General features: G+C 45.4%; 1 protein-coding gene across 2 annotated transcripts in view; it reads left to right on the top strand.

The window, feature by feature from the left end:
• ERCC4 (ERCC excision repair 4, endonuclease catalytic subunit) overlaps positions 1-26026 on the top strand; it is a 469013-nt gene that overhangs the window by 42288 nt on the left and 400699 nt on the right. For both annotated transcript variants that reach the window (XM_069647829.1, XM_069647830.1), the window contains exon 2: positions 23756-23936. In XM_069647829.1, the coding sequence (XP_069503930.1) occupies positions 23756-23936 (181 nt within the window). The remainder of the gene's footprint in view (positions 1-23755; positions 23937-26026) is intronic.

Here is a 26026-nt window from a genome sequence, read left to right as displayed (position 1 = left end):
GAAGGCAAGTGGCAGAGCGTACCACCATCACACAGCATTTGCATATCATACTGAGGAGGGTATAAGTCTACATGCTGTTCAGTTATTCATCTTGCACTGCAGGAATACATATGTATTGCCCAGGCTGCTGCTACAGAGCAGTGGCAAACGTTACCTACCAGCTCTGTGTGATTACCTTCTGTGAAGTTAAGTATTTGAATTTGGTGTGAACGTACCATTCAGAATTATACATTTTTAACATTTGATCATCTTTCCATGTGCTGCCTGGTGGGTTGTGTATTGTAGAATGCTTCAATGGTGCCACCAATGTATGTTTTGTATTTCGCTGTGATGTAATTGTTATGCGAATTATTATTAATGAAACTTGAAAAATCCTACATCTTTTTGCTCACAGAATGTTGGCAGGTATGCAGCCTGCTGCCTTCTACGAGCAGCAGGCTTCGTTATTACGGCGGGTGCTGGGTGTTAGAGGTGCTCTCTAACATCCAGCACCCGCTGTAATAACATAGAAGAGGCCTTCTACGAGCAGCAGGCTGCGTTATTACGGTGGTTTCATTAGGGGGCCTATTAGGGTGGTTCTGAATGTTTTATAATATGCGTTGCTAAGCCCATCTGGACCAGGGGTTTTATTCGTCAATGCTTTTATTGCTTCTCCCACTTCTTCTTCCGTTATAGGGGCTTCTAAACTTTGTTTGTCTGAATCGCTAATTTGTGGTAGGGATATCTGGTCGAGGAAAGCGCTTTGTTTATCCCTCTCCACGTTTTCCCGTTGTGAATTCTTAGTATGATATGAGTAGAGCACTTCCTCCACTGCCTTCTCTCCCCATACCAGATCCCCCTCTGCGTTCCTGAGCTGGATTATGCGATTCCGATTCTTCCGCTGCTTCAATTTAGCAGCAAGGAAACGGTTCGCCTTATCCCCTTTTGTATAGTAAAACTGTTTTTTTCGCACCAGGAGAAGTGCAGCTTCATCCACCAGGTGGGTCTCTAGAGCCGCTCTAGTTTTCTTCAATGCTTTCTGCGACCTATTGGTTTTATATTCTGCTTCAGCCTCTGCCAATTGAGCTTCCATGTCCCTTCTGACCCTCTCCTTTCCCCTAATGTAGTTTGTCGTGTGTGCTATAAATACCCCTCTTATGACCGCCTTGCTTGCATCCCAAATAGTATCCCAGTGAACCCCAGGAGTGAGATTTTCTTGAAAATAATTTTTTAAGGAGCATTCAATGTCTGCTGTGAGGGCAAGATCTTTCAGAACTATTTCGTTTAAGCGCCATGGTTTACAAGGCCGAAATTGTGTGCTCATGGGTTCCAATTTTAAGAGGACTGGGGCATGATCTGACGGGTACCTCACTCCAATCCCGTAACTTGTGGAATCAGAGAGTCTGAAATCAGCACCATGTCGATCCGGGCGTATCTTTTGTGCACCGCAGAATAGTGGGTGTAAGCCTTTTCTTGAGGGTTGAAGAAACGCCAGGATTCAATCAGATGCAATTCCCTGATAAATTTAGCGAAAGCCTGCCTAAACATATGGTCATGAGAGGTGGCCAGTAGGGTCTTGTCCATCGCAGCGTCCACCACCCCGTTAAAATCTCCTCTCATTAATATCTGTCCTCTACCCCATTGTGCCATGATCGGGAGGATCGCTCTCAGAAAGTGGTCTTGACCTTCGTTAGGAGCATAGATTGATACCAATGTCACGTGTTGCCCCATTAAATTTCCCCCCACCAGCAGATAGCGGCCTTCAGGGTCCCTTTTCAAGAATTGTTTTTCAAAGATAATCCCTTTCGCTATCAAGATGCCTACCCCTCTCTTTTTGGTACTGCTAGTGGTGAAAAATTGTGTGGGGGAACGCCTTATGTCTCAATCTATGCTCATCGGCCTTGAGTAGGTGTGTCTCCTGCAACCCAACCACTGAGGCCTGCATGTCACTCAGCCTGGCTAATATCGATTTGCGCTTAATTGGAGAGCTAAGCCCCTGGACATTTAAAGTAACCAGTGTTAAATCAGCCATGGCCATGCCCTGCATTTCTGCTCCCGTTAAGATCCAGGGGTCTCTCCCTTTTCCGGAGAGTTCCATGCACCTGTTGCAACACCGTCATATCAAAACCCAAACTGTCCCCAAAACATGTAAATTCCCAAACTGTTAGAAACATTTAGTGAATTGAACCTCAGAAAGTACCGGGAATAACCGTTCCTGGAAAAAGTGGGGTCTGGTTCCCCCCGCACCCCATCTTACGTAAGTGATTGTTTATTTATTTATATAGCGCTTTATACCAAGGCGCTGTACAGTGGAACAACAAAATACAAAATAACAACAACATTTAACAATGAGAGCAAAATTTACATCATGAATCATTCAACAAAACAGTGCAAAGAGCAATTAACTTAGGTGGGGGGGTGGAAAGGGGGAGAGGGAAGAGGTGGGGGGAGTAGGAGATGGACAGGGCGAGGGAGAATGGAAGAGGAAAAAAGAGGAGTAGGGGAGAGAGGAATCAGATGAGGGTAAGAAGAGGGGGGAGGGGGGAAGTGAAGAGGGCAGAGGAGAAGTTTTCAAGGAGGAGAATGGAGGAGGAGGGATTTAAGGGAAGTGCGAAATGAGGTGAAGGTTGTGGTAGAGCGGATTGTAAGAGGGAGCGAGTTCCAATGTAGGGGTGCAAGGAGTTGGAATGAGCGGAAACGTGAGGAAGAGCAAGGGGAAGGAGGAACAGTGAGAAGGAAATGGTCAGCGGAGCGAAGGGAGGGGGAGGGTTGTGGTGCCTATATGTTCTCGGTGTTGACAGGTTTTACAGGCACCATCTTCATATTTCTTTACCCTGTTCACGCCCGAATTTGTCAAAGTTCCTTGTGCATCAACCTCACCTCCGCTGATAAAGGGATAACACCTGAAATTGAAGCGTATGCCGTCACCTAGGATCTGCGGCGTTGGTATCCTTGTTGCGGCCCTTTGGTTGGTGGCGTGCCGGTTTTCATTGTTCCTTCTCGGGCGAGCCCATATTCTGTCTATCCCTAGATGGCGAACTATTCACGCCAACATCACGCCCAGTCTTTGTCCACCATAAATCTATCAATTTCTTCTCCTTGGTGACCGTGCAACGTTGTCCTTCCCATTCAAATCAAAGACCAGTAGGGTACGCCCAGCGGTAACAAACCCCTTTAGCCCGCAGCCAGTTCGTCACAACCCTCAACCTCTTCCTCTTGAGGAGGGTTGCTTGTGAAAGATACTGGTATATTTGGATGGTTGCCGATCTAAACTGTATAGGTTCTTTCTTCCTTGCAGAGCGCATAATGTTTTCTTTTTCTTGGTATAAATGTACCCTTGTAAGGACATCCGGAGTAAGATTTTTATCAATTTGGAATGTCGAATAGACCCTATGCGTACGGTCTAGGACTATCTCTTTCTCCTCTCCGGCACTTAGGATATGTCGCAACAGGTCTGTTACGTATTGGTGTAAGTCCGGGTCCGTCACCGATTTGGGAACCGCCCGAATCCGAATGTTATTCCTTCGGGACCTGTTTTCGGCATTTTCCTGCCTATTTTGGACCTGTTCCATCTGATGTTCAAGCTCTTGCACTCCTCTGCTTAGCTCCTCTTGTTCATGACTTTGTACGGCAACCGCCGTTTCGACTTCATCTATCCTTCGCTCAGCTGCCATGACCCCCTTGCTGAGATCAGCTATAGATTTAGCCAAGTCTGCAGTGCTTTCTTTAATATCCTTCTTCAATTCTTGAAGCAGCACCAGAAGGTCAGATTTCCGAATTGGTGGGTCCGAAGTGTCAGCCAGGTCGTCTGATGGGGAGAGATGCACCTGAGCTGTAGCTTGGATCTGACTCCGCTTTTGTGTTTCTGCTGACTGCAACATCATCTTGATGTTCCCCGGTGCTCCCCCTTTGGCTTTAGTGGTTTGTTTGGACATGTTGGGTCAGCGGTGTGGGGAGGACCAGCACACCCAGGCTGGGTCAGGCTGGGCCCGCCCCCGATGCAAAGTCTGTTGTAATGCCTATGGGAGGGGGAGTCCCCGCTCTTCGTTATGTACCGCCAGCAAGGGGACGCGGGACCCACCAAGACCTGGATTCTTCTATTCCTCTTTGGATGTATTAGGTCGCACCGTCGGGTGCCCCCACCACCAATCCACACAGTCCTCAATTCCTCAGTTGTGTCGCTGCTCACGTTCGCCAGGAGGACCCGCCAATTGCAATGCTGCAGGCCAATGCGCCAGTGAATGTGAGAGCTGCCCCTAACACACTCCACCACATGTGCTGATTAAGGCTTCCAATGTCGTGTCTCTCCCTCCTACGCCCCGTCTCCTCCCCTGAATTGCATTAATTTGGGGATATTCCCACTCCCCCCAAGGAGTCCCCCTGCTCTCAAGACTTAACGGGGCGAGGAGGAGATCCGCCGAATCCACTCCGCAGCGAGCACCGCCAGGTAGCCACGCCGGGTCCCCCGTGGACGGGTGCACTCGCTTGCCCAGGGCTCGCCAAGCTATGGGTCCAGAGCGGGTCTCCGGGGCACCTCACCGCTCCAAGGCTGCAACCCCGTCTTCACTCCTCCCAGTCAGGGCGCCAGGTCCCCCACCTCATTCAGGCGCGATGGTGCCCTCGTGCAGGGAGGGCGGCCGGGTGCTCCTTTTCAGATGAGTTCAGTGATACTCTCATGCGGGGAAGACGAGACCAGCCGCCATGCCTCAACCGCCGTAATGCAGCGTTCAGTGCCGACCCACCATCTTGGCTGGAGGATCAGAACGTCCGAGACAATCGCTCCGATCTCGGACACGGCGGCATTCTGGTGCTTCGCCTTTTCTCCAGCAACGCCTCAGGTGCTCAGCCACCGAAATCTCAATTTGCAGCCAAATGCGGACGATTTAGGGGGTAGTTAAGGGCCATAACGGAGAAGGGGACACAGAGCCTACCTCGGAGCCATCCACACGGGTCCTCGGCTGGCCACGCCCCTGCCACTAATAATGTATTGTAAGGGGAGAATGGGATAATTGCGGGGATTCCCCCCCCCGCATATAAATGCGTTGAAAAGTGCACACAAAAAAAAAATCACTTTTCAGTCACAGGATTTGTTAGACGATTCTCCCTCCCTGATGCATGATTTGGTAGCTCCTGTGTCTGTGAGAAAGGAGAACTCTCTTGGTCCTATTTCCGCTACACCTCGGGTTCCTCTTTGGGGTCGTCAGTTACTACTAGGAGTGGTCACACTCTGGCTTTCTGTGGGCCCCACCTATTGCTGCGAATTGTCTGGTGAAAAGGGTTTCTCCCCGTCGCAATGCTGACCGTCTCTTTGGCTGGTGGTTGTGTCATAGTTGGGACCGCTATTCCTCCTTCTGTAGTCTGTCCCCCCTGTGCCCACCCTGCTGTGTGGGCATTTGTACTTGTTGTGTTTGTCGTGAAGAAGCTGGGCCTGCTGCCACTGTGGTGGTGTTGTGCCAAACCCCTTTTGCTGGGCTACTTCAATGGCTCGTACCTGCGCCTATTGCACTAAAGGGCAGGTACGCGGCAGGTGCCCCATGTTTTGACATATATAGCACGGTCAGAGGACCCTGTACTCTAAGCCTCTATATCCCCCCCCCCCCGTCTCGCCGTGGGTACTGTGAAAAACCCAAGGACTTTTCTCTATCAACCCCCTTGGTATCCTCTTCGGGGGTGGCTAGGGAGGGGTTATTGATGTTGAGTCGGGACCCGGAGAATGGACCACAGAGGGAGGAGTCGTCTCAAGGTGAGACCTGGTGTCCCCCCTTTCCTTAACTCCTCCCTACCCGACATTCCCACTTCTGCCAAACACCATTTATAATCCTATACCATTGCCCCCTGCCCAATTCCAACAGGTACCAACACAAAAGGGAGGCGTAGGAGAACCAGGAAAAGGCTAACGCATGTATCATCCCATGTTTTACAGCACCAAGATTATTCCCCTTCTAACAGCTTTTTGTTTTATAATTTTCCTACCACCACCTGGCAACACAACTCCCATTATTCCTCCCCACTGTTTTCCCCCAAAACAAGTGGGACGAAGAAGAGGCAAATTGAAGCTAAGAACATTACCCAGGGGAACCAAAGTACCATGTATTCCTATGAGTGGTCTCCATCATGTCCCGTTAACCATGTCAGGCAGAGTCGGGCAGGGCTGGACAACCACTCACACCGGAGTCCTGTTAATTCTCCCAGCCAGTACAACAGGTGGAGCACACAGGCATGCTGGAGGAAGCACAGAGGCCAAGAGGAAGAAACCGGAGTTGGAGAGACCGTGGAAGGCCTGGAGCTAGGCGCACTGCCAATTACTTGGTCTGTGAGCACAGGCGAGGATGCAGTATGGCGAGGGAGTTCTGACTTCAGGGAGCTAAACTAAGGACAGCTGCGGTTACCTGGCAGTGCCCAAACCAGAGCTCCTCCCCTGGATGAACCAGGAAAGCCCAAGCCTTTGAGGAGCAGGTGGCAAGACTGACCTCAACAATCAGAGTTTGGGAGGTCCAGCAGCAGTTGTGGTATCCACCTTGACTTCAGGATCAAAGCCGCGAAAGACGAAAATGAATTAACACAGCTGGTGAGTTGATGAAGGCAATGAAAGTCTGGTCTGTGTAAAATGAAACTTGACGGCAACAGTATCCGATGAATGAAGGTTGCATGTGTGCCGATAAGATGTGAGAGAAAGCAAAGCATTGTAAAGAACTGTAAATTAAAGATACAAAGTAACAGAATGGTCCGGCATAAGAAGATGGCCCAATCTAAAGTCTCTGTGAAACGTCTGTTGCCGTAGAAGCGGCAGGAAAAGAAAGAAACTGAGATGCATGATTTGAACTGTTGTTAGGTTTGATCCCAGCAGAGGGAAACCTTCCCTACCCTGCTGGAGGTGGATCGGTCCCAGCTACTCCTGCCACTGTCCTGTTGTTTCGGCTCTTTACCCCCCCCCCCTTCCTCCTTGCCTTGTCGGGTGTCCATTCGTCACTATCCCCATCGCTCCACTCGTCCCTTAACAGTCCATCGTCTGATGCTGTGTCATCCTCGCCCCTTCTTCCTCTTCTCCCTTCTTCCCCTTTGTTCTCTAATTTGGATTTTTTTTCTTCCTGAAATCCATTCCCCCTCATCTCCCTTACCTTTCCTCCATACTTCCTCTTCTATCACCCTCTCCGCCTCACTGAATAACACGTCCACCTGTTGTTGCGTATTTTCTATTGTTTTGCTGTCAAAAGTACCCTTCCCGGGGCCACGCGTGAAAACTGACCTGCAGTAATCTGGGCCCACTGAAAATTATATTCACGATACTGGGGCAATTTTCAACACTTATGGTCCAGGAGGCTATCTAAATATGACATTATCCTGATTTTTCCCTCCCTTGTTTGTCCCTGCTACCCTGTTTACCCACGCACTCACCTCTTCTTATAATTCGCTCCGGCCCTTTCCACAGGCCCGACCAGACACTCCTAATGTGACACTGGCCTTCTCCACAGACCCAAATACTCACTCGGTGTTAGTATCAGACAGCCTTCTCCACGGGTTCACTGTGCTTTGTTTGAACAAATTGATTGTGTGCCTTCACTGTACCACCTGTACACAACCACTGATACAATGCCAAGCGCACTATTTTACAATTGGGTACCTTCTGATACTGACTCTGCCACCATGAGCCTTGTATTATTAAAACACTAACGGCCACATGCGTGTCCCTCTCTATCTTAATAAAATACAACAAAGTCAATAACACAATTTTCACCCTTATGACGCAACTATACAATCGCCGGTACTACACGCAACTCCTGTCTAACGGGTTTCGTCACACACTACGCATCGCCCCTGCCTAATGCAGGCATCCACACACCTCGCCCAACCCCTATTGGCTGGCATGCTCTATTTTCTAATTACTACTTTGGCCGACTGTCCTCCCTCCTTGAGGATGCGTCCAAGACACCATAAAAAATGTATCTCTTCCCCCACCGTGGCCTGCCACCACGATACAGCACATTATTGCGTGGTTATACTAGCGTTGTGAAGACCCTCGAGTTCCCTCTGCACTGAGCATCCAGTACGAGCTCTCCCTCCCGCTGAGCGCGGGCAGCTCTTGAGACCTGGCAGACCTTTGTGAACTCGACATCTGCAGGACCTCCTCGTTGATGCGTGTTGATCTGGTCTGTGGTCGCTTGACCTGCGCCCCATAGTGAGGGCAGCTTGGATACCCTCGGCTAACCCGGAGGACTGAGGATTTCGCCGGGGCCTCCAAAAATGTATACAGGGGGCCTCTGATCACACCATATAAAAAATCGTGGTCAAAAGAAGCACACACTGGGAAAGAATTAACGCTGTTTATTATTGCAGCTGGGTAAGCACAAATCAAACGGGACAGTGGACAGGCACTGGTTGATGAGAGCTGACAAGAGGGTGTACAACGAACATTATTTTTATAGGATGAGTACAATAGTTCAAGCATTGAAACTGTTATGATTAGAATGTACATACTTTCCACTGTTCCCAGGACCGTCACTGGCTGTGTTATGTCATATCCTTAGTGCTGTGCATATGTTAATAAGACATGATTGGAGGAGCCAGATCAACAGTATCCCAAGACATCCCTTCCGTGTGGCGCCACACCGATTCTCACCCCTCCCCGGAACAATTTGTAATTAGTAACAGCATTTGTGCTGAACACTGGGGCTTTATTATTCTGCCATTGGTCAGCACCTTTGCAAATGAGACACTAGACACCCTGCTTTGGGTGGGAAGGGAGAGAGTCACACGGTACCTTCTGAATGTGGGCCTTTACAATGTTTGTAGTTGATGCTCTGAAAGCTGTCCAACTCCCAGGGACACAAAACATACCACTTGATTGGTTCCTCTAGTAACGCCACTTCGCTCAGCTTCTGTTTACGTAACCACCTGCTATTCGGCATTTGTAGCCCTGTGAATGGATCGCTGGCTTGGGTCCACTTTCCCCATCCATCCCTGAGTGCCTGCTGGATTGGCTTGCTGCCCTGTGTTGACATCACCCAGTGGGGTTACAGCTGGCTCAGTCTGTCAGTGATGTGTGTGAGCTCTGCTCCCCCGCCTCCCTAGCCCGTGGAAGGCTGATCATGTGCTTGGAGCGGTATATCCCAGACTTGGGGATTTTCCCTGTTAAATGTGTTCTATGTAGGATAGGCTATCTCTATTGCGTGCTAACTATGAGTGGGTCCTTGGGTTGTTAATATATGTAGGACAGCCCCGCAATTCTGCACATGGTATCTTCCCATGCTATGACTGTATTCTGGTTGTCCCATGTCTTCCCCCACCCATCTTTTAGGGTCCCTATTCCCCTCTTGCTCGCTCACTCTCGCAGGTTGTAGGTCTGATTTCCCCCCCCCCCCCCCACCTGCATCACCTTCAATACACCAATATGGATCATAATAATGCCATTATTTATTAAAAAACATGGGACCATGCTGTAATATTACCCCTCCTTTTAGGAGGGGTATTAAACGACCCATTATATTTAGTTACTGCCTTTGCACCATGGTTGATAAAAAGAAATCACTGTGCGGGCAACCTTCTTTCTTTCGTGTAAAATCTCAAAATTCTATAGTAACTGCTTTTGCTAGAAGAGGGGGGAGGGGTGTTGAGCTTCACTTTTGTCATTTACACAACGCCAGGGCAATGGTCATCCACATTGCAAAGTATGGTGTTACACATATACTGCTCGTTAGTCATGACCTTCTGCTCACTGACCAGTTAAAGACATGTGATGTTACATTGACTTCCATTTTGTGTCAGTGTGTGAATGAGTTGACGACCAACACCCAAGGTCTTGATACTTTATGACTAACATATATTGGTAAGATTCATGTATTCCTTGTAATGCCAGTGTTGCTCTGAGGCTGCTAGACAAATGGCTCAATTACACAGCATTTTAAAGCTGGCAAGGCCAATCATTGGTTTAGAGACTCTTTAACTGTCTCAGTACTGACAATTTATTAGCCACGTACAAATTAATATTATTCCACCAAGTAGAGATAAGTGAGCCACCCCTCTCGTATGTTCCAGCATTGTACCCAGTTTCTCTCTTCATGTTCCAGCCAGGGATTCACTTTACAGGATATGTTTGATAAAAAAAATTAAATAAAATCCCTTTTTAGGAACTACAATGTTTATATGGTTTAAATTATATATATAGAGCGAGAGGACAATAGGGAGAGAGGTAGATTCCAGGAACTTGAAGCACTTTTATTACAGAGACTAGACCTGTTATCTGTGGCAATAGAGACTGAGCCGGCAGGATGTTTTATATCTGCTTCATTGCCATGCATGGAATCCACATATCCTAGCTTAATGCCTAAGGATTCTTTCATTACTGATTCCTGGGAAACATTGAGGGGTGGGTGTGTGCAAAGAGGATTTGGGATGTGAAATTATGGATGGGGAGTGGGAGCAGATAAGGCGGGTAGGTTTTAGGTGTAAATTGGATCTGAATTTGAGACTTGCACATTAGAGTTTTGGGACGCTTGTACTGGACTCCGGTGCGTATGCATGGTTTGGGTTTGATGGATAGTGAGGTTTGTCGGAGATGTGGAAATGAAAGGAGTACTCTTATACATATGTTGTGGGATTGTTCTAGGTCTAAGGAAGTTTTGGGGAATGTATTGGACAGAATGGACACAATACCATCAATGAATTTTCCTAGAATACCTTTGCAAACCCATTTACTAGCTAGTAGAGGAAGATGTAGGATTGCTAAACGGTATAGTCAATGGATTGACAAAGTGTTATGGCGACAAAACACATTTTGAAACACTGGAAACAAGGAAAAATATGCAGGTGGAGAGCTGGTTGACTGTACAGGTATTGTCCGACTTTGAGAAGATTTTATTTCAGAAACGAAATAAAGACGATTTTTTTAGATCTTTGGACACCCTTTTATAGGTTTATATGGTGGGTGAGAGTTTGTTCCATTGCGTGTGACATAGGCTGGCAAAAGGAATCCTGGGTAGGGGGATGGTCTGTGTGGTTTTTTCTTTTTTTTAAAAAATGTTATTTTGCTGTTGTGCCATCGTTTGGTGTATTCTGTTGATTTTATAACTTAGGCAAACGCGTATTGGTGAGGATTGCGTTATATCATAGTCATTGTAATATATAATTAACACGTTAGGAATTATTAGATGCATTGGTGTATTCATTAATTAGTTCAGAGAGGACTTTAAATTCTGATGTTGCATTATTGAATATATTCATTGTTTGAATTGATGGTATTGTAACATTTATAAATATGTGTTACAAAATGCTGTTCCATAATGATATCAAGTTTTAATATAATGCATCATGACAGATTACTTCGGTTTCTAATTGCTTAAATACTCTAACGAAAGAGTTCCCCACGGGAATAGCAATCCATGGTCTCTTGAGTGGAGTCACTCCCAGTGAGGTCCTACTTTCCAAAACCCCATAGGAGGGTTTTGCCTATGGGGCTCATCTCCCTAGCCTCACAGGGGGTGGCTCCCCACAGGGAAGAAGGGACATAACCTCCAGATTTGTCACAGCACACTTGGTGAGTTCTGTGCCCTGTGTGATGTGACAAGGCATGGAGCAGTTTAAAAATTGCAATCATTATCCCATGTTCGTTGAGACTCTTCATGCCGGTTCCTTCTTCTTCCAAATCTTTAACGGGTGTTATTTTAATTCATGTCAGTTGTATTCTATTTATCAACCTGGGAACGATGAAGGTGCACGCTGTTAAGATGTGGGGGACTGTGGGCCTCCCGCATAGGTTGGTGATCTAGAAGGGATCAGGAGTAGAATTGATGCTTACCAATGGAACATGAAGGGATTATTTCTTTCTAGAAAGAGGGTCTGAGCAATTGCCCTAATCTAAATCATAGGCGTGTGCTTTTGAAACTTGGTAAATCTATTTATCATATATGGGCCTAATATAGCTTTTGCTAGTAAAATCAAATGTATCCTTTCCCGACAGCAAACTATTGTATTTTTAAAGACCCTTGTCTCTTCCCTGATATTAAAAAAAAAAAAACAGCGTTGAATACAGAATTGGGGTTTGTATCTGCAACATGACAAGGCCTCTTCGTGGTCTTTGCAAGGGAATTCTTTTTAAAATCGGTTCACTCTTTAAGCGGTCTTAATGGAAGTTAAAAATAAAACAGAATATGACTACAGAGAGAAGATACATAGAATATTCAAATCTATTGCAATATTTCTGGAGATATGGCAATAAATGTAGTTATGCATCTATTGACATTTAAAATTACGGAAATAACTGCAAAAGGTGGTCTAGTTCAAACTACTAATATTCATGTTTCTGCACCCTATGTAAACTCTCAATATGTACAGCTTCATAGAGCTGCAGCTCCCAAGCGGGGTGCAGATAATGGACTACAAGTATGCTTGGGTTTTCTTATGTAGATGATCGTTATTTACAAGCATTCTGCATAAACAAAGACGGTGTCATTGTAATGGAACGGAATTTCAAACCATTGTGCCTTTTGTTATTTGCATGCTCTCCCCCTTGCAAAAGGACTCGAACTGTCATTTTCAAGATCTCAATTCAACGTGCTTTAAAAAAAAAAAGAAATGTTTGTTGTCTGGGCCATTTCATACAATTAAAGGATTTCGTTGTTAAACCTAAATTGGGCAAGAGTACATCCTATATGTACAATTCTATCTGCATTGGGAGTGCACCTGCACCGGGCGGGTGGGCCAGCCATTGACCCTAATGGAGTGATTGAAGTTGTAGCCATTTTATCCTTGGATCCAAATATTGGGGCTGTCCAAATCATTGCTCTTCAATTTTGCAAACCTTTAAATGTGAGGGCGAGTGTTGTGAAAATTCAGATGTCACCAAGGCCAGTGTGCATTGTGTACTTTGTGATGAAAGGGTTCTATGCTTGAATCCCTGACCTGTTTGTGAAATATAAAGATGCATCCTCATACTTATGTTCCCCAAAAGCGGTTTGATCTTATGCAAAGAAAGGTAGGACCCTCACTGGTGCTAAGTGCCACCTTCCCCTTTCGCATAGCTGTATTTTGAAATAGTACAATAGAATTTTACTAAACTGTCCGTCTTCGAAAGCGTCTTTGAAAGATAAACTTTCTGAACTTAATTTATATGATTTCATTCTAGGTTTTGAGTACGTGCTTTGCTCTGTATGCCAAAGTAGAGTTGTTATGACTACGATATATAATGGAAGTGATCATTAGTGTATTTAAATTGCATATTTATGTCTAAATTAAAAAAGGGGCTAGTTTACAATAATTGTACAACTACACTGTTTGGTAATCGATAGCATTACAAAAAACACAACCCCCAAACCCACTTCAGGTATGATGGCCCCCCCCCCTCTACTTATCTCACAGCTGTCAACAACTGAAGCGGCTCTGACAAATGAGCATCGCACAATCAGACTCTAACTCGCCTCATATTAAGGCAGAGACGTAGAGCAAGAGCTCCATCTGTACATAATATGCCTGGTACATCTAATGGGTATTGAATGTTTCAAAAAATGTTAGTCGAGCAGATAATGTCATGTAGAATCGACGGTGAATGTTTGCTTGCACTGCTAATTTTAAAATGATATACGGTAAAAGTATGAATAACTGTACAATACAAACATAAATGGAAATGTAATGTGACAATATAAAAACAGGGTAGTTTATATGGCATGTTATTTTTCAATCTTTAGAAAGAAGCTCCTTGAAAAGACTGGAAAATTGAAATTAAGGTTTTCATTTGAACACAAACGTGTGCTAAGAAGGTCCTGCAACACGACCTTGCTACCCTTAATGTGTTGTTGACCTGTGTCATAAATTACATTGTTTGTCTACACATTCTAATTAGATTAGGCATGCTAAACGTTGCTCCAGGGCCTGAATTTGAGTTGATCTAGGGGGAAAACACTGCATGTCATTAGCCATCAGCAGATTTATATTCGTTATGTAGAGGAAATGAGTGGCCTCTGCAACTGTAGGTGGCCTCTCCACCAAGTAGCTTGCTTTGTGATCTGGCACAATCTGAACCACTCAATGTCCCCTCTGCTAAATAGTATTCCTTGAAGCGCAGAGTGAAATGGCAATGCAGTCTGTCTACCCTTCGCCCTTGTCTATTCTAGCCCAAAGCCTTGAAGGACTCTCTTTGCTAATGGTGTTGATACAGGCAGTAAATATAACCCAATTATTTTTTAAATGTATTTGGGGTTTCAGGTAAATGATACTTCACTGACTACTGCTGGCAAGGCACTGGTGCTGCTCCTCATCCTTCTCTTTATCAGCAACACCTTACATATTTTAAAGTGATGAACATGTTTTGGCTGATTTCCTGCCTTCTAGAGTTCTGGTCTGTCGAGCTTTTGAAGAATATAGCCCATCTTTATCACTGATATGATTGGGTCGCATTCTGGGCACCAGTCAAGCAGCATAAAAATGGGATGAAACTATTATTAGAACATAGTGGTAATAGCAATATAGGGTTGAATTGTGGTGGTAAATGAAAACAATTTAATGGTGAATAATGTAAATACACAAAATGTGCTAGTAACTTAAATGTGGATTCAATTTATATTATATAAAAAGGCTGTCTTTTTTTTATATAAGCATTTATTTGTAAACTTGATTGCAGTGAAATACTTTTGGCATGTAAATGCATCTGGTGTAATGTAAAAGGGAATGGTTTTTCTATTAAAAAGTGTAAGTTTGTTTAAAATAGGTTTGTTTTAGCTTTGGCCGACATTGGTGTGTTAAATTGGATGTTGCCTGTCATATTGCAGGTGTAGTTAAAAATAGGTTCTCCAAGAGTGTCTAGCTGAAAGAATTGTTGCCAGGAAATTGTGGTAATCTTTCTAGAATGCAGAGAAATGCTTTCCGTTTCCCTGCCTGCTTCTGAAGTCGGAAGGTTTGCAGTGCAGTTGATACCTGAAGCTGACTGCAATCCAAGCATTCTGATTGGGAGAGAAAAGTTAAATAAGGACCTCCATGTGCTTAAGGTTTTCATCTGCTTTTATGGAAGCCAATGCAGGGATTTCAGTTCCCTTGTCAGATGATTAGACCGTTTCTGGGCAAAGATGTTATGTTAATTGAATGTATTAAGTGCACGTACGCCCAGAGGCATCATGGCGCGGGCTTCGTGAAAAGAAATTCCAGTAATATATTAGAGCAATTAGAACAATGAAGTTTTCAGTAGCCGACGGAAAGTGAGGTGGTCAGTGGACCCGCAAAGTGCAAACGGTAGAGCATTCCCGGCTTTTGCTGCCGTCACCGAAAAAGCTTCCCCACCAGTTTGTGACAGTCTGATCCGAGGAACAACAACCCGAAGAGCAGATTGTGAGCGGAGGGGGCGAGCAGGCACATAGTGCACAATTTTCGCCTGCAAATATTCTGCCCCTAGGCCATAGAAGGCACGATGGACCATACATAAGGACTTGAACCAAATCTGTTTTTCAACGGGCAGACATTGAAGCTGCCTTAATAGTGGAGACCTATGGGCTCCAACCAGGGGACGAAGAATAGCTCTCGCAGCCGCGTACTGAAGGAGCTGAAGCTTGTTTATCAAATGGCGGGGCTGCAGCAGATGCAATGAATTACAATAGTCTAGCACACTCAGGACCAGTGCTGCCACAACCGGGGCCTGACACTCTACAGGAATAAAGGGAAGGACCTTTCGAAGAATGCAGAGCTTGAAATGGCCCGTTTTGCAAATCGCTGCAACCTGCTTGTTCATGGAGAGGGAGGCAGAGATCTTAAGGCCTAGGTTCCTAACGGACGAGACCGGTGTAGGAAGAGGGCCAAGAGATGCAGGCCAGAAATCAGCAGTCCAAAACAGACCAGGGGAGGTAGTCCCAACAACCAGTACCTTGGTCTTGCTGCTGTTTAACTTCAGCCAATTTGTTGACATCCAGGCCCCCAGATCTTCAAGACACTTCCTCAACCGGATAGCCGTATCCGGTTGAGTGAGGTCAAGGTGGACCAGGATTTGAGTATCGTCAGCATAAGAATAGTAACAAAACCCATGAGACACAAGAGGTCTAATGTAGATGTTAAACCGAATGGGGGACAGCGCTGACCACTGTGGGACACCACAAGAAAGTGAAAGCTGGTTAGAATTAAATGGAGGGAGGGAGACTGACTTGGGAGCGGTCAGCCAGAAAGGGCGTGAACCAGTCGAGAACTTGGCCAGACAGACCAGCAGCGGAAAGACGGGAGACCAGGGCGGGATGATCGACCGTGTCTAAGGAAGCCGAAAGATCCAACAGGACTGCTCTGACACGACCCTGATCCACCAACCACGCAAGGTCGTCCAGCACTGAGTTCAACACTGACTCTGTAAGATGGACATGTAAGTTAAGTTTGTTGTTGTGGGATTAGATGTGTGCTTTTTCTGGGTTCCTGGCATATACCTCATTACAGTAATTTAGACACCTGACTACAGATAGGATGATGACAGCCAGGCTGGGGAGACTGTGAATGGAAGGGGGACGAGTTCTTGCAGTTTTCGTGAGTGATAGAATGCAGATGTTGGATGCTCTGACCTGAGTCTCAAACAGTAGGTTGATGTCAGAGGTGATATTCATGTTTCTTACCAACAATTCTGGTGCAGGAGTTGGGCCAGCGTTTGATGGTCACCCAATGGCCATTTGATGACACTGCGCTGATGAGCACGATTTCTGATTTTGACTATTGAGGTAGTTGGTTGTCTTCCCTCTCTGGGTGTACAGTGGATTGTTTCTCATGTACTGGTATACTTTCCAGCAAACCTTGATCTCCAATGAATCCAGTTGCTTATCAGTGGGTGCCTGTACATCTACTGAATTGCTATCATATCCATGGCTTCTTTTATTTTTCATATGAAATTAAATCCATATGCTTTAACTGAATACAGTGGAAACAATTGTTTAAGTGTCAGTTGGAAGTTTTATAACATGATCTACTCGATTTATCACCCCCAACCGTAATCTGCCTCTGCTGTCACGTTTTTTTAATTGACAGTTTTAAAGTGGCAGAAAAAGTAGCTCACAAGCCTAATAGGAATGTAGTCTTTTATGCGTATTCAAGTACTCGGTCATTTTAAGCATCACGTTCTTCTTCTCTGTATTGTTACCATGGTAGGTCAATGGCAGTATCTGTAGTGGCACTGGCCAGTCTTGAAGCTGTCATGCAATACTGTTCCAGGTTTTTTTTACTTGAAGGGACATTGTCCTGTTGGAAATTCAAATTTACTGTTTCCAAATAGTTTCTGCTGGATCCAGTTGCTGATGTTGGGTTTTGTAAATTCCCTGCACCGCTTTGATGAGTTTTGACCATCCCAGTGCACAGTGCCACCCTTCCTTTCCAAGACCATGTATCTGCAGAGAGTGCCTTGAAGACTCCCCTCTTTCCCTTGGTAACCACTTCCCCTCTATCCTCTTCCAATCATTCTCCTTCACCCTCTTTTCATTTGCTCCCTCGTCTTACTCCTCATAGACCCTCTTTGCTATTCCATATACCAAATCCAAAACGAATAACTTCGCCAATGCTTGTTTTATTTTTCATGTAGCATTTCTTAAGGTGGGAGTCCTGTTAGAGAGAATCTTGTAACTCATGCAAAACAACGGTCCATTGAAATACACATTTCGCTCAAAATGTATACAAAATAAAAAACCTTCCACCTAACCCAGGCGCCTGTAACCCCTGCTGGCTGACGCTGACTTTTCTAATGATAACTCCCAGAAAGCCGGCTTTCTAACTCCCTCATGGACTTTGTTACTGGCCCTACACTACCAATGGTTAGTTCTAAGAGGGTATTGTATGCAGGTGCTGTTTCGTCCTTCTGCCTTTTATTGCCTTACTACTCTCCTACTCCCTTGTACTCTTCTTCTGGCCTACCAACTTCACCCACCTCTCCTTCTCTGTCTCTACAATGTTTCACTCTGACCTACTGCCTGCCCCACCTTCCGATGCTCTACCTTCTTTTCCTACCACTTTCGCTCTCTCCACTCTTACTGCTCTACCTTCTCTGTACCACTACTGATCTCACTTCTCCACACTTTCCTCTCTCACTTTTCCACTGCTAGTCCACCCTTTCCTCTGTTCACTTTTCCACTGCTAGTCCACACTTTCCTCTGCTCACTTTTCCACTACTAGTCCTCGCCTCCACCTTTGGATTTTACTTCTCCACTTAGTACTTCTCCTTCTAAAATGCCCTACTGATGTGGCTCTAGTTACTAGGTTACACTGTGACATGTGTGATCTTAGACTAATCTTCCACATATGATCGACCAGCTTCTACTAGCCACAACTATTTGCTCGGACACTGACTACTCCCACCCCTATTGCTCCGCACTGCTATACCAGACCGTTAAGCACCAGGGTCGGAGCAGGAGCAGGAGCTCCCCCACAGAAACCTGCTCTGCAGGAGCAGCACAGAGACACCCTTGTCCTTTGACCTTTGTCCTTTAAGGTAAGCCCGCGGGCTATATCTAACCCTTGCACTATCCCCAGACATGCATGTTATTTTCATATGTGCCGCCCAAAATGCCATAGTCATACTAGTAGCTACGCACTCCATGCATCTGTACCTTTGCTAGCCACTCCTTGCTCTGTCCAGTCTATGCCACTAAAAAAATTGTATGCCTACCCCATCTCAAAAAAGAAAATCAGCCTTCATTTCATAGTGTGCCCATATAAATTCGAACCTAGCCATTTTGATGTGATACGCTGCCATTCGAATCTATCCATTTTGATGTGATACTCTGCCATTCGAATCTAGCCATTTTGTTGTGATACTCTGCCATTCGAATCTAACCATTGTTGGCCACATCCCAGCCTCCAGGCCAATATAGTGTATTGTGCATTCTGCCCTCCAGGCCAATATTGTGTAATCTTTATCTCGCTCAACAGTAATACATGCCCCGAGCATAGGAGCAAAATGAACTTGCACACAATATGTACTCTCTGCCCGTCATCACCTGCATAGTTAGCACGCTACTCACCTTTATGACTACACCTCACCCCGCTACATTAAAGCACCTCCACCACTATCAAATCACCTCAAGTCATCAAGGACACACGATGGACCTCCTGCCCAAGCCCTCACACACTCCAAATAACACAGCACTGATACCTAACCTCAGCCTCAGATTAGACAGACTCAGAGCCTGCACCCTCCCTATCCACCACCATGCCACCCCTACACACATACCACACAGAAATTGCAGACTTAGCTCACGCACCTCTAAAGTGCACACACCACACCATCGTGATAATACCTCTATATGCCACAAGTTCAAACCCACGCTTACTACACCTAGCGGTAACTCCTACTCTCAATGTAACGCTGTACCTAATGCAGACACCCACACCATACCCACAACAATCTTGTGCCCAACGCTATACAAATGCGCCTTAATCAATGTACGATCACTCAATGCCCACGCATTAGAAGTAAATGAACTAATAACTACCCAAAATCTAGACTTACTCGCGATCAGAGACCTGGCTCAACAAAGCTTCCGGCCCAGCCATCTCACTAGCCCTACCACAAGGGTATGCCATCCTTAGACAAGATAGGATAGCCAGAACAGGAGGGGCATAGCCATTATTCACAAAGAAACACTCTCTATCAGAACCTTACCCCACCAAGAGGAAGAAAATATTGACATCCTATCAGTCAAATTAGCACTCTCTCCAAATAGCACAATAAATATTCATACCGTATACCGTCCACCCGGCCCAACCACCAATTTCATAGGTCAAGTCAATCACCTCCTAGGAAACGACCTTAAAAAATCCACAAAATCACTACTTATAGGTGACCTTAACCTAGGATTCAACGACTCTAAGGACAAAACTGCTATCTCACTAGCCAAAGACCTCCAAGACCTAGGCCTCAAAAGATCACTTCGCCTACTCCTGCTAAAGGACGCATCCTAGATTGGATTATAGACCACAACTGTAACACAGCCATCACCTCCAATACTAGCCTCCCATGGACAGACCACAACCTTCTCCTATTTGATATCCCTGTCTCACTAAGCGCTAAAGTGCCTACCAAAGCACCGGCGACCTTAGCCAGAAGTGCCAAAAAACTCACCGCTGATAATATCAGTGTACTCCTCAATCTGCCATGCATAGCGCCCCCGTTCTCTGCTGACCCCAACATCCTCGCAGAAATATTCAAAGACACCATCACAATGGCTGTCAACACCGTTGCCTCATTGGAAAACAAAAAAAAATCCTTCCACTACAATTCCTGGTTCACAGAGGAACTCCAGACTTTGCGCAAAGACAAACGCTTAGTGCTCAAAAATTGGCAGTTTAACCCCTGCGATACCACAAAAGCTAACTTCAACTCCATAGCAAAAAAAATACAAAGATGCAATCTTCCTTGCTAAATCTGAAGCCTACAACCACCGCATCTCCAATGCCAACTCCCACTCTAAAGAACTTTTCAATATATTCAAAGAACTAACCGTACCACATACATGCCCTGATGAGATCGTCAAAGACGAGGCATGGTGTACAGGCATTCAATCAGCCATGCTTACAAAAATAAACCTCCTCCTCCAAAACAAAATATCCCACCAGTTCAATACCTTACCAAAACAAAGTGCACATGCACAGATAAAACCTAATGTAAAAGTAAGAAACTTGCCCACATTTGTATTTACCGAAATCTCCGAAGGCGAGGTCACTGACATCCTCAGACACCTCGAACCCTCACAATGCAAGGGTGATGTATGCCCCCCTAAAATCATCAAAGTATGCGCAGAACCACTTGCCCCTCTTCTCACAGCCTTCATCAATGCATCCTTCAAAATGGGCATAGTCCCAGACAGCCTTAAAGAGGCCTGGGTACGCCCTCTCTTAAAAAAAACGCTAGACCCTGCTAACCCTAACAACTACCGACCCATAACCACAGTCCCATTCCTCCTGAAAATACTTGACAAGGCCGCCCACAAACAGATTCAACTATACCTTGAATCGAACGCAATCCTAGGAAAAAGACAATCTGGGTTCCGCAAGGGACACAGAACTGAAACCGCCCTTCTAGACTTAAAAAACGAAATTACCAACATCCTAGACGAAGGCAAGCCCGCTCTCCTCCTTCTCCTTGACCTTTCAGCTGTGTTTGATGTGGTAGACCGCACTACACTTACCAGTCACCTGACACACTTTGCACAGTTCTCAAATGACGCAGCATCCTGGGTAACATCATTCTTAGAGGGTAGAGCTATGAAAGTGTTCTCTAACACAGCACATGCAGCACCATTCATCATCCACTGTGGTGTGCCGCAAGGTTCCTGTACTGCCCCCAAGCTCTATAATCTTTTTACCAAGCCACTATTTGATAAACTAGACGCGCTGGGGATCACCTACACAAATTACGCCGACGACACGCAGGTAATTCTCACCAAGACGCCTCTACCCTACAGCAAATCTACTCTACCATACAAGCATGGATGGCTACTAACGGCCTCTGCTTGAACGGGGACAAGACCGAAATACTCATTTTAGGACAGAAATCCACCCTCTCCAACCTCAACCCACTGTACATCAATTTCAACATAGACAATTGCATCATCCCAGTCCTATCCTCAGTCAAAACACTGGGGGTTCACATAGACGCCGCGCTATCTATGGACAAATAAGTCGGCGCCATACTCTCGGCCTCAGCACTCAGTACTAAACTCATTAACGCAATAAAACCATTCGTAACCAAGGATAACTGCCTCTCCATCGCCCGAGCAACTATAGGAGACAAACTAGACTATTGTAATGCGCTCCTAAAAAAAAAAACGTATCTAGGCTCCAAACAACCCAAAACAACGCTCTCAGAGCGGCCCTCAGCATACCAAAAAGAGAACACATCACACAAGCCAGAAAGGCAGCTCACTGGCTCCCAGTCAAATACATCAACCTCACAGCTCCCTCTTACTTATCTGGCACGATAGGTAGATATCAATCCACGAGACCGAGAAGAGCACAATGCACGAATCAACTAGCAATACCTTGCATCAACAGAACCAAAGCAGGAGGCATAGGCTTCCCCTTCCTCGCACCTAAACTCTGGAATTCCCTACCTACTGACCTCAGAGCTGATGCATCTCCCTTCTCCTTCCGAAAAAAACTCAAAACTGCCCTATTCAACTAACCCCGTGCTCATGTGCTCCTGCTGCTCTTGCATATCTGTAAAAAAAAAAAATTAAAAAAAAAAGATATTTCGTCCAATGTAACCGTACGGACATGAAGTGTATGTAACTAAGTATAAGCAACACTGTAACTAGCGCCACGATATCTTGGGTCTGCTGTGCGCTCAACAAATGCAAATAAATACATTCCAAAGAAAAATTCAATGTTGTCCTCGAACCTCTTGATCCACCACTAGTTTCGAAGGAATACACGATCAGCTGGGGCCACATCTTCAGGTTAACTTGAAACATTTAATTGATACTGACCTTATTAAAATGCAAAGGTATCTACGTTTTTTTACACGTTGGAAAATGAAAAATAATAAATATTGTGTAGATTTAAACTAAACAGTGGGGCATTCCTCACCCAAGGAAGAATTAATTCAACTCTAAGAAATTAAAGAAATCGGTTACTAGCAATCAAGTACATCTGAACTGTTCGTGGTGTAATTGGCACCAATACTCACACTTCACTCCAAAATGGCGATCTAGTCCTTCATTTGATTGTTTTCCAAAAAGAAGTTGTCACCCACTGCCTGCAACACAACCGAGAACTCTCTGTATTAGTCTCCATAACCTTTTTTTTTTTTTTTTTTTTTTTATAATCAGAAGCTGAACGGTGCGTCTTGAATGTAACTTTCATATTCTAGATGGAAACACCCAGCTCACAGCTCGGGAGCTCTCAGCTTGCTGGAAGTTGCTATACAATATGCCCATAAAGGAGCGAACTGAATGCCAGAGCCCTACATCACGTCAATTCTAATCTTACCAGTAGGTATTGACCTTATGGATCTATTGTTTGGACCTTTCACAGGCCAGCTTCTTGAGACCCTTGAGAGGATGCTGGTGGACTAAACACTGAACGTTATGTTAGTGGTTCTACACCTCGACTACTGCGGTTGCGATGTTTCGGCCCTTGCCAAGGCAGCGGCAATCTTTAAACCGACTGATCTAATATCCCATCAGGGATCGGTGATTAAATAAAACTGGATACAACAGCCCCGTTTATGGCCGCAGTGGGGATGCGGATGCCAAAGAATATAAATAAATACATGCACCCTACCCACAAAAAAACAGCATCTGCTGTACCTGTCAAACACGCAAGCATCTCTATCAGCATCTGCTTTCTGATGCCGGCAGGGATACTGCGGATTCCAGTGGGTTCTTCCAGTTGTTTGCTGGTGCTAAAGCTGGGTCGGTCTATATGAATTCAAGTAAATGCTGCTTTCCATGCACAACCATTGTAGGAAGCATTAACCATTCTTTGCGCTATGTATGTGCCCGCAATGCACAGAAAACGTGTCTCGTCTAGATTTTTCTGCACTTCATTTTGCAAACAATCAAAATTGCATGACGGAGACTTCAGGGAAGTGTACAAGTTGGCAATCCTCTCCATGCAATTTACAGAGATTCAAAAATGAGTCCTCTACTGTTGCAGAGCATTCTGCTCCTTTCTCTTTTGCATTTTTATGTTTCAAGTCCACAGCCCAGATGAACGTAGCAGTCCGTTACTACTTACTATGAGGCTGCTGCTATGTGCCTCTCTGTCTGTGAATTGCTTTCCTTTGCCTTGCCTGCCTGATTGTTTGCACTCAAGCCCTCTAATGATATGTTTGCTTTCCTAGGAGTATTTTATCGAACAGCTGAGATCGGAAGGTGTAGTGCATCTGCCTCGGATTATTACAAATGAAATTTCCAGCAATGAGCGCTGCAATGTTTACATGAAAGGTGGAGTCTTGTTCGTCACAAGCCGTATTCTTGTGGTGGATTTTTTGACAGACCGAATACCTGCCACTCTCATTACTGGTAAGCAAACAACATGGAGTACTTACATTAGCAAATCTATTCTAAAACAATTCAGTAATGTAAGCATTCTCAGAACGATTAAGATTTAATACTGCTGCGTACATTGTTTTGCCTTGACATATTGCGGTACATGCATTAATAACGTCAATGCCACATTCGAAGTGCATGGGTTGTAGTGCCGTGAAAGTGACTTACACGTTTTCAGTAATGGAGGTTGGATCTAATATCTTGAGAGGTCTAACTTTATTCATGGTTCTTGATTTTTGGGATTTGTAAACTTAACTCCCTGTAAAACGGTACATGGCCTACAGTAAAACAAGTGTGCAGAGTAATTACCAGAAATCTTCATTCCACCCAGTCTACTCTTCGCTCCTCACAGTCTACAACCTTTGAAAACTGCTGGCCTTCGATCCTTATATCGTCCTTCTGTCCATGCCCCCCCCCCGTCACATGGGGCATAAAGGAGTGCACTGCCAACCTCGCCTTCTGATAAGAAAAGCAGGGAGTCTGGTCTAGCGCAGTCCCTGGGAGCGAGAGGTGGGTATCTGGACGGTGAAGAGGAAAAGTAGGACTAAGTGTAATTAAGATTACGCTAAGTAATCGGGGCCTTTTCCCCATGTCTACTCTTCCTTTACCAGTCAATATTTTTGAAGTATACTTAAGACCTTTAATTTACTTTGTCCAAAAAAAGAGAGAGGCCCTCTGATGCCGACACCCAGTGAATTCTACAACCAGACAGCAAAAAAATGGCAACTCGGGATGGAGCTGCTTGGAGGACCGCAGATACAAAATCGTGCCCTGAACCTAAGTGGCTGCCCTGCTGACCTCTAAAGAGGGCCACCTCCCCTCAGTCCAGGAGGTGGTATGCCCTTAGTCGACTGCCCATTCCTGGTACCTGGGGGGTGCCAGTGTCTGGTAAAGAGTAAGCTAGGAACATTGGCTCTGTGATCCACCGGCTCCAGGAAACAGAAGAGGCCTTGTGCCCTCTGTTGGCCCTGATGGGGAAAAAAAAAGTAGCAAATAAGGCTATTAGCGGAACGAAATGCATATGTCCTATCCGGTTAAGTGATGATGGACTGGACATTGTGGTGCCAGGAGTTACCCTTTCTCTCGAGACAAGTTCTCTGGAAGGTCTGAGATTGCGATCTCCTGGGATAAGTCAAAGGTTGAAGGTGTGACGAATCTGGACTATTTGTCCCTTCTCCCCAGAGGGCAGCCACCTCTTTTAAGTCTAGCGTGGTAAACCTGAACGGGCAGACACCCCACAGAGATGGAGATAAAGTAAGTCTGTCGGAAGGCCAGAGGACTTTGGGAAGTCCAAGAACCACACACTATAACACACTGGGCTGGAGAGAGGGAGAACCTGGATGCTTCCACTCCTTAAGTATAAAATAAGAACTTTGTACCAAGTTGGAAATGGTGGAATTGTATTAGGAAAACCTTTTTTCCTGGAGAGAGAGAGAATCCTATGGAATTGAGATTTGGCATGCAGAACCTGCAGAGAGGTTGTGCAGTGTGTTGGAGGACATTGACAAACTTTTAAAACCTGATGAAAAGAGTTCCAAGTGATTGGGCCAGGCAGAAGTTAAAGACGCAGGCTCTTCTATAACAGGCTCTTTGGATTACTGTAATGGTATCTATTTGGGACAACCGAAGTACCAGATCCAGCGACTGCAGGTCCTTCAGAATGCAGCAGCGGGACTGGCGCTCAATGCTCCTTGACTGACTCCATCCGTCGCCCTTCTTCATCGGCTGGTGTTAGGGAGAATTCTCAGAAATGTGCTAATTCCCTTCTACCTTAGAGACCAGCCCTTTTTGCTTGACTTTAGGACTTTTAATTTCTAACCTCGAGAGAGTGAGAGAGACCTTTTTCCCACTCTCTCGTGTATTTTTCTGTGATATATTCTTTGTGTTTCTTTTGACTTTGGGGTCTGACAAACTCCGTATGCATCATCTTTGCATTGTGATACACAGCACCTTCAGTGCAGTGGCACAGGGCAGTCTCTTAGATTTCCCAAAGGTTTAAATACCTTCTCTTGGTTTAACCATAGTTACCAAGAGCAGTGAAGTGAAATTGACTTTATTTGCAG

The sequence above is a fragment of the Ambystoma mexicanum genome, chromosome 2q, assembly GCF_040938575.1.
Source record: "Ambystoma mexicanum isolate Mex_15411 chromosome 2q, UKY_AmexF1_1, whole genome shotgun sequence".
NCBI lineage: Eukaryota > Metazoa > Chordata > Amphibia > Caudata > Ambystomatidae > Ambystoma > Ambystoma mexicanum.
The sequence above is the reverse complement of the archived record's forward strand: the minus strand, read 5'-3'. Positions and strand labels throughout refer to the sequence as shown.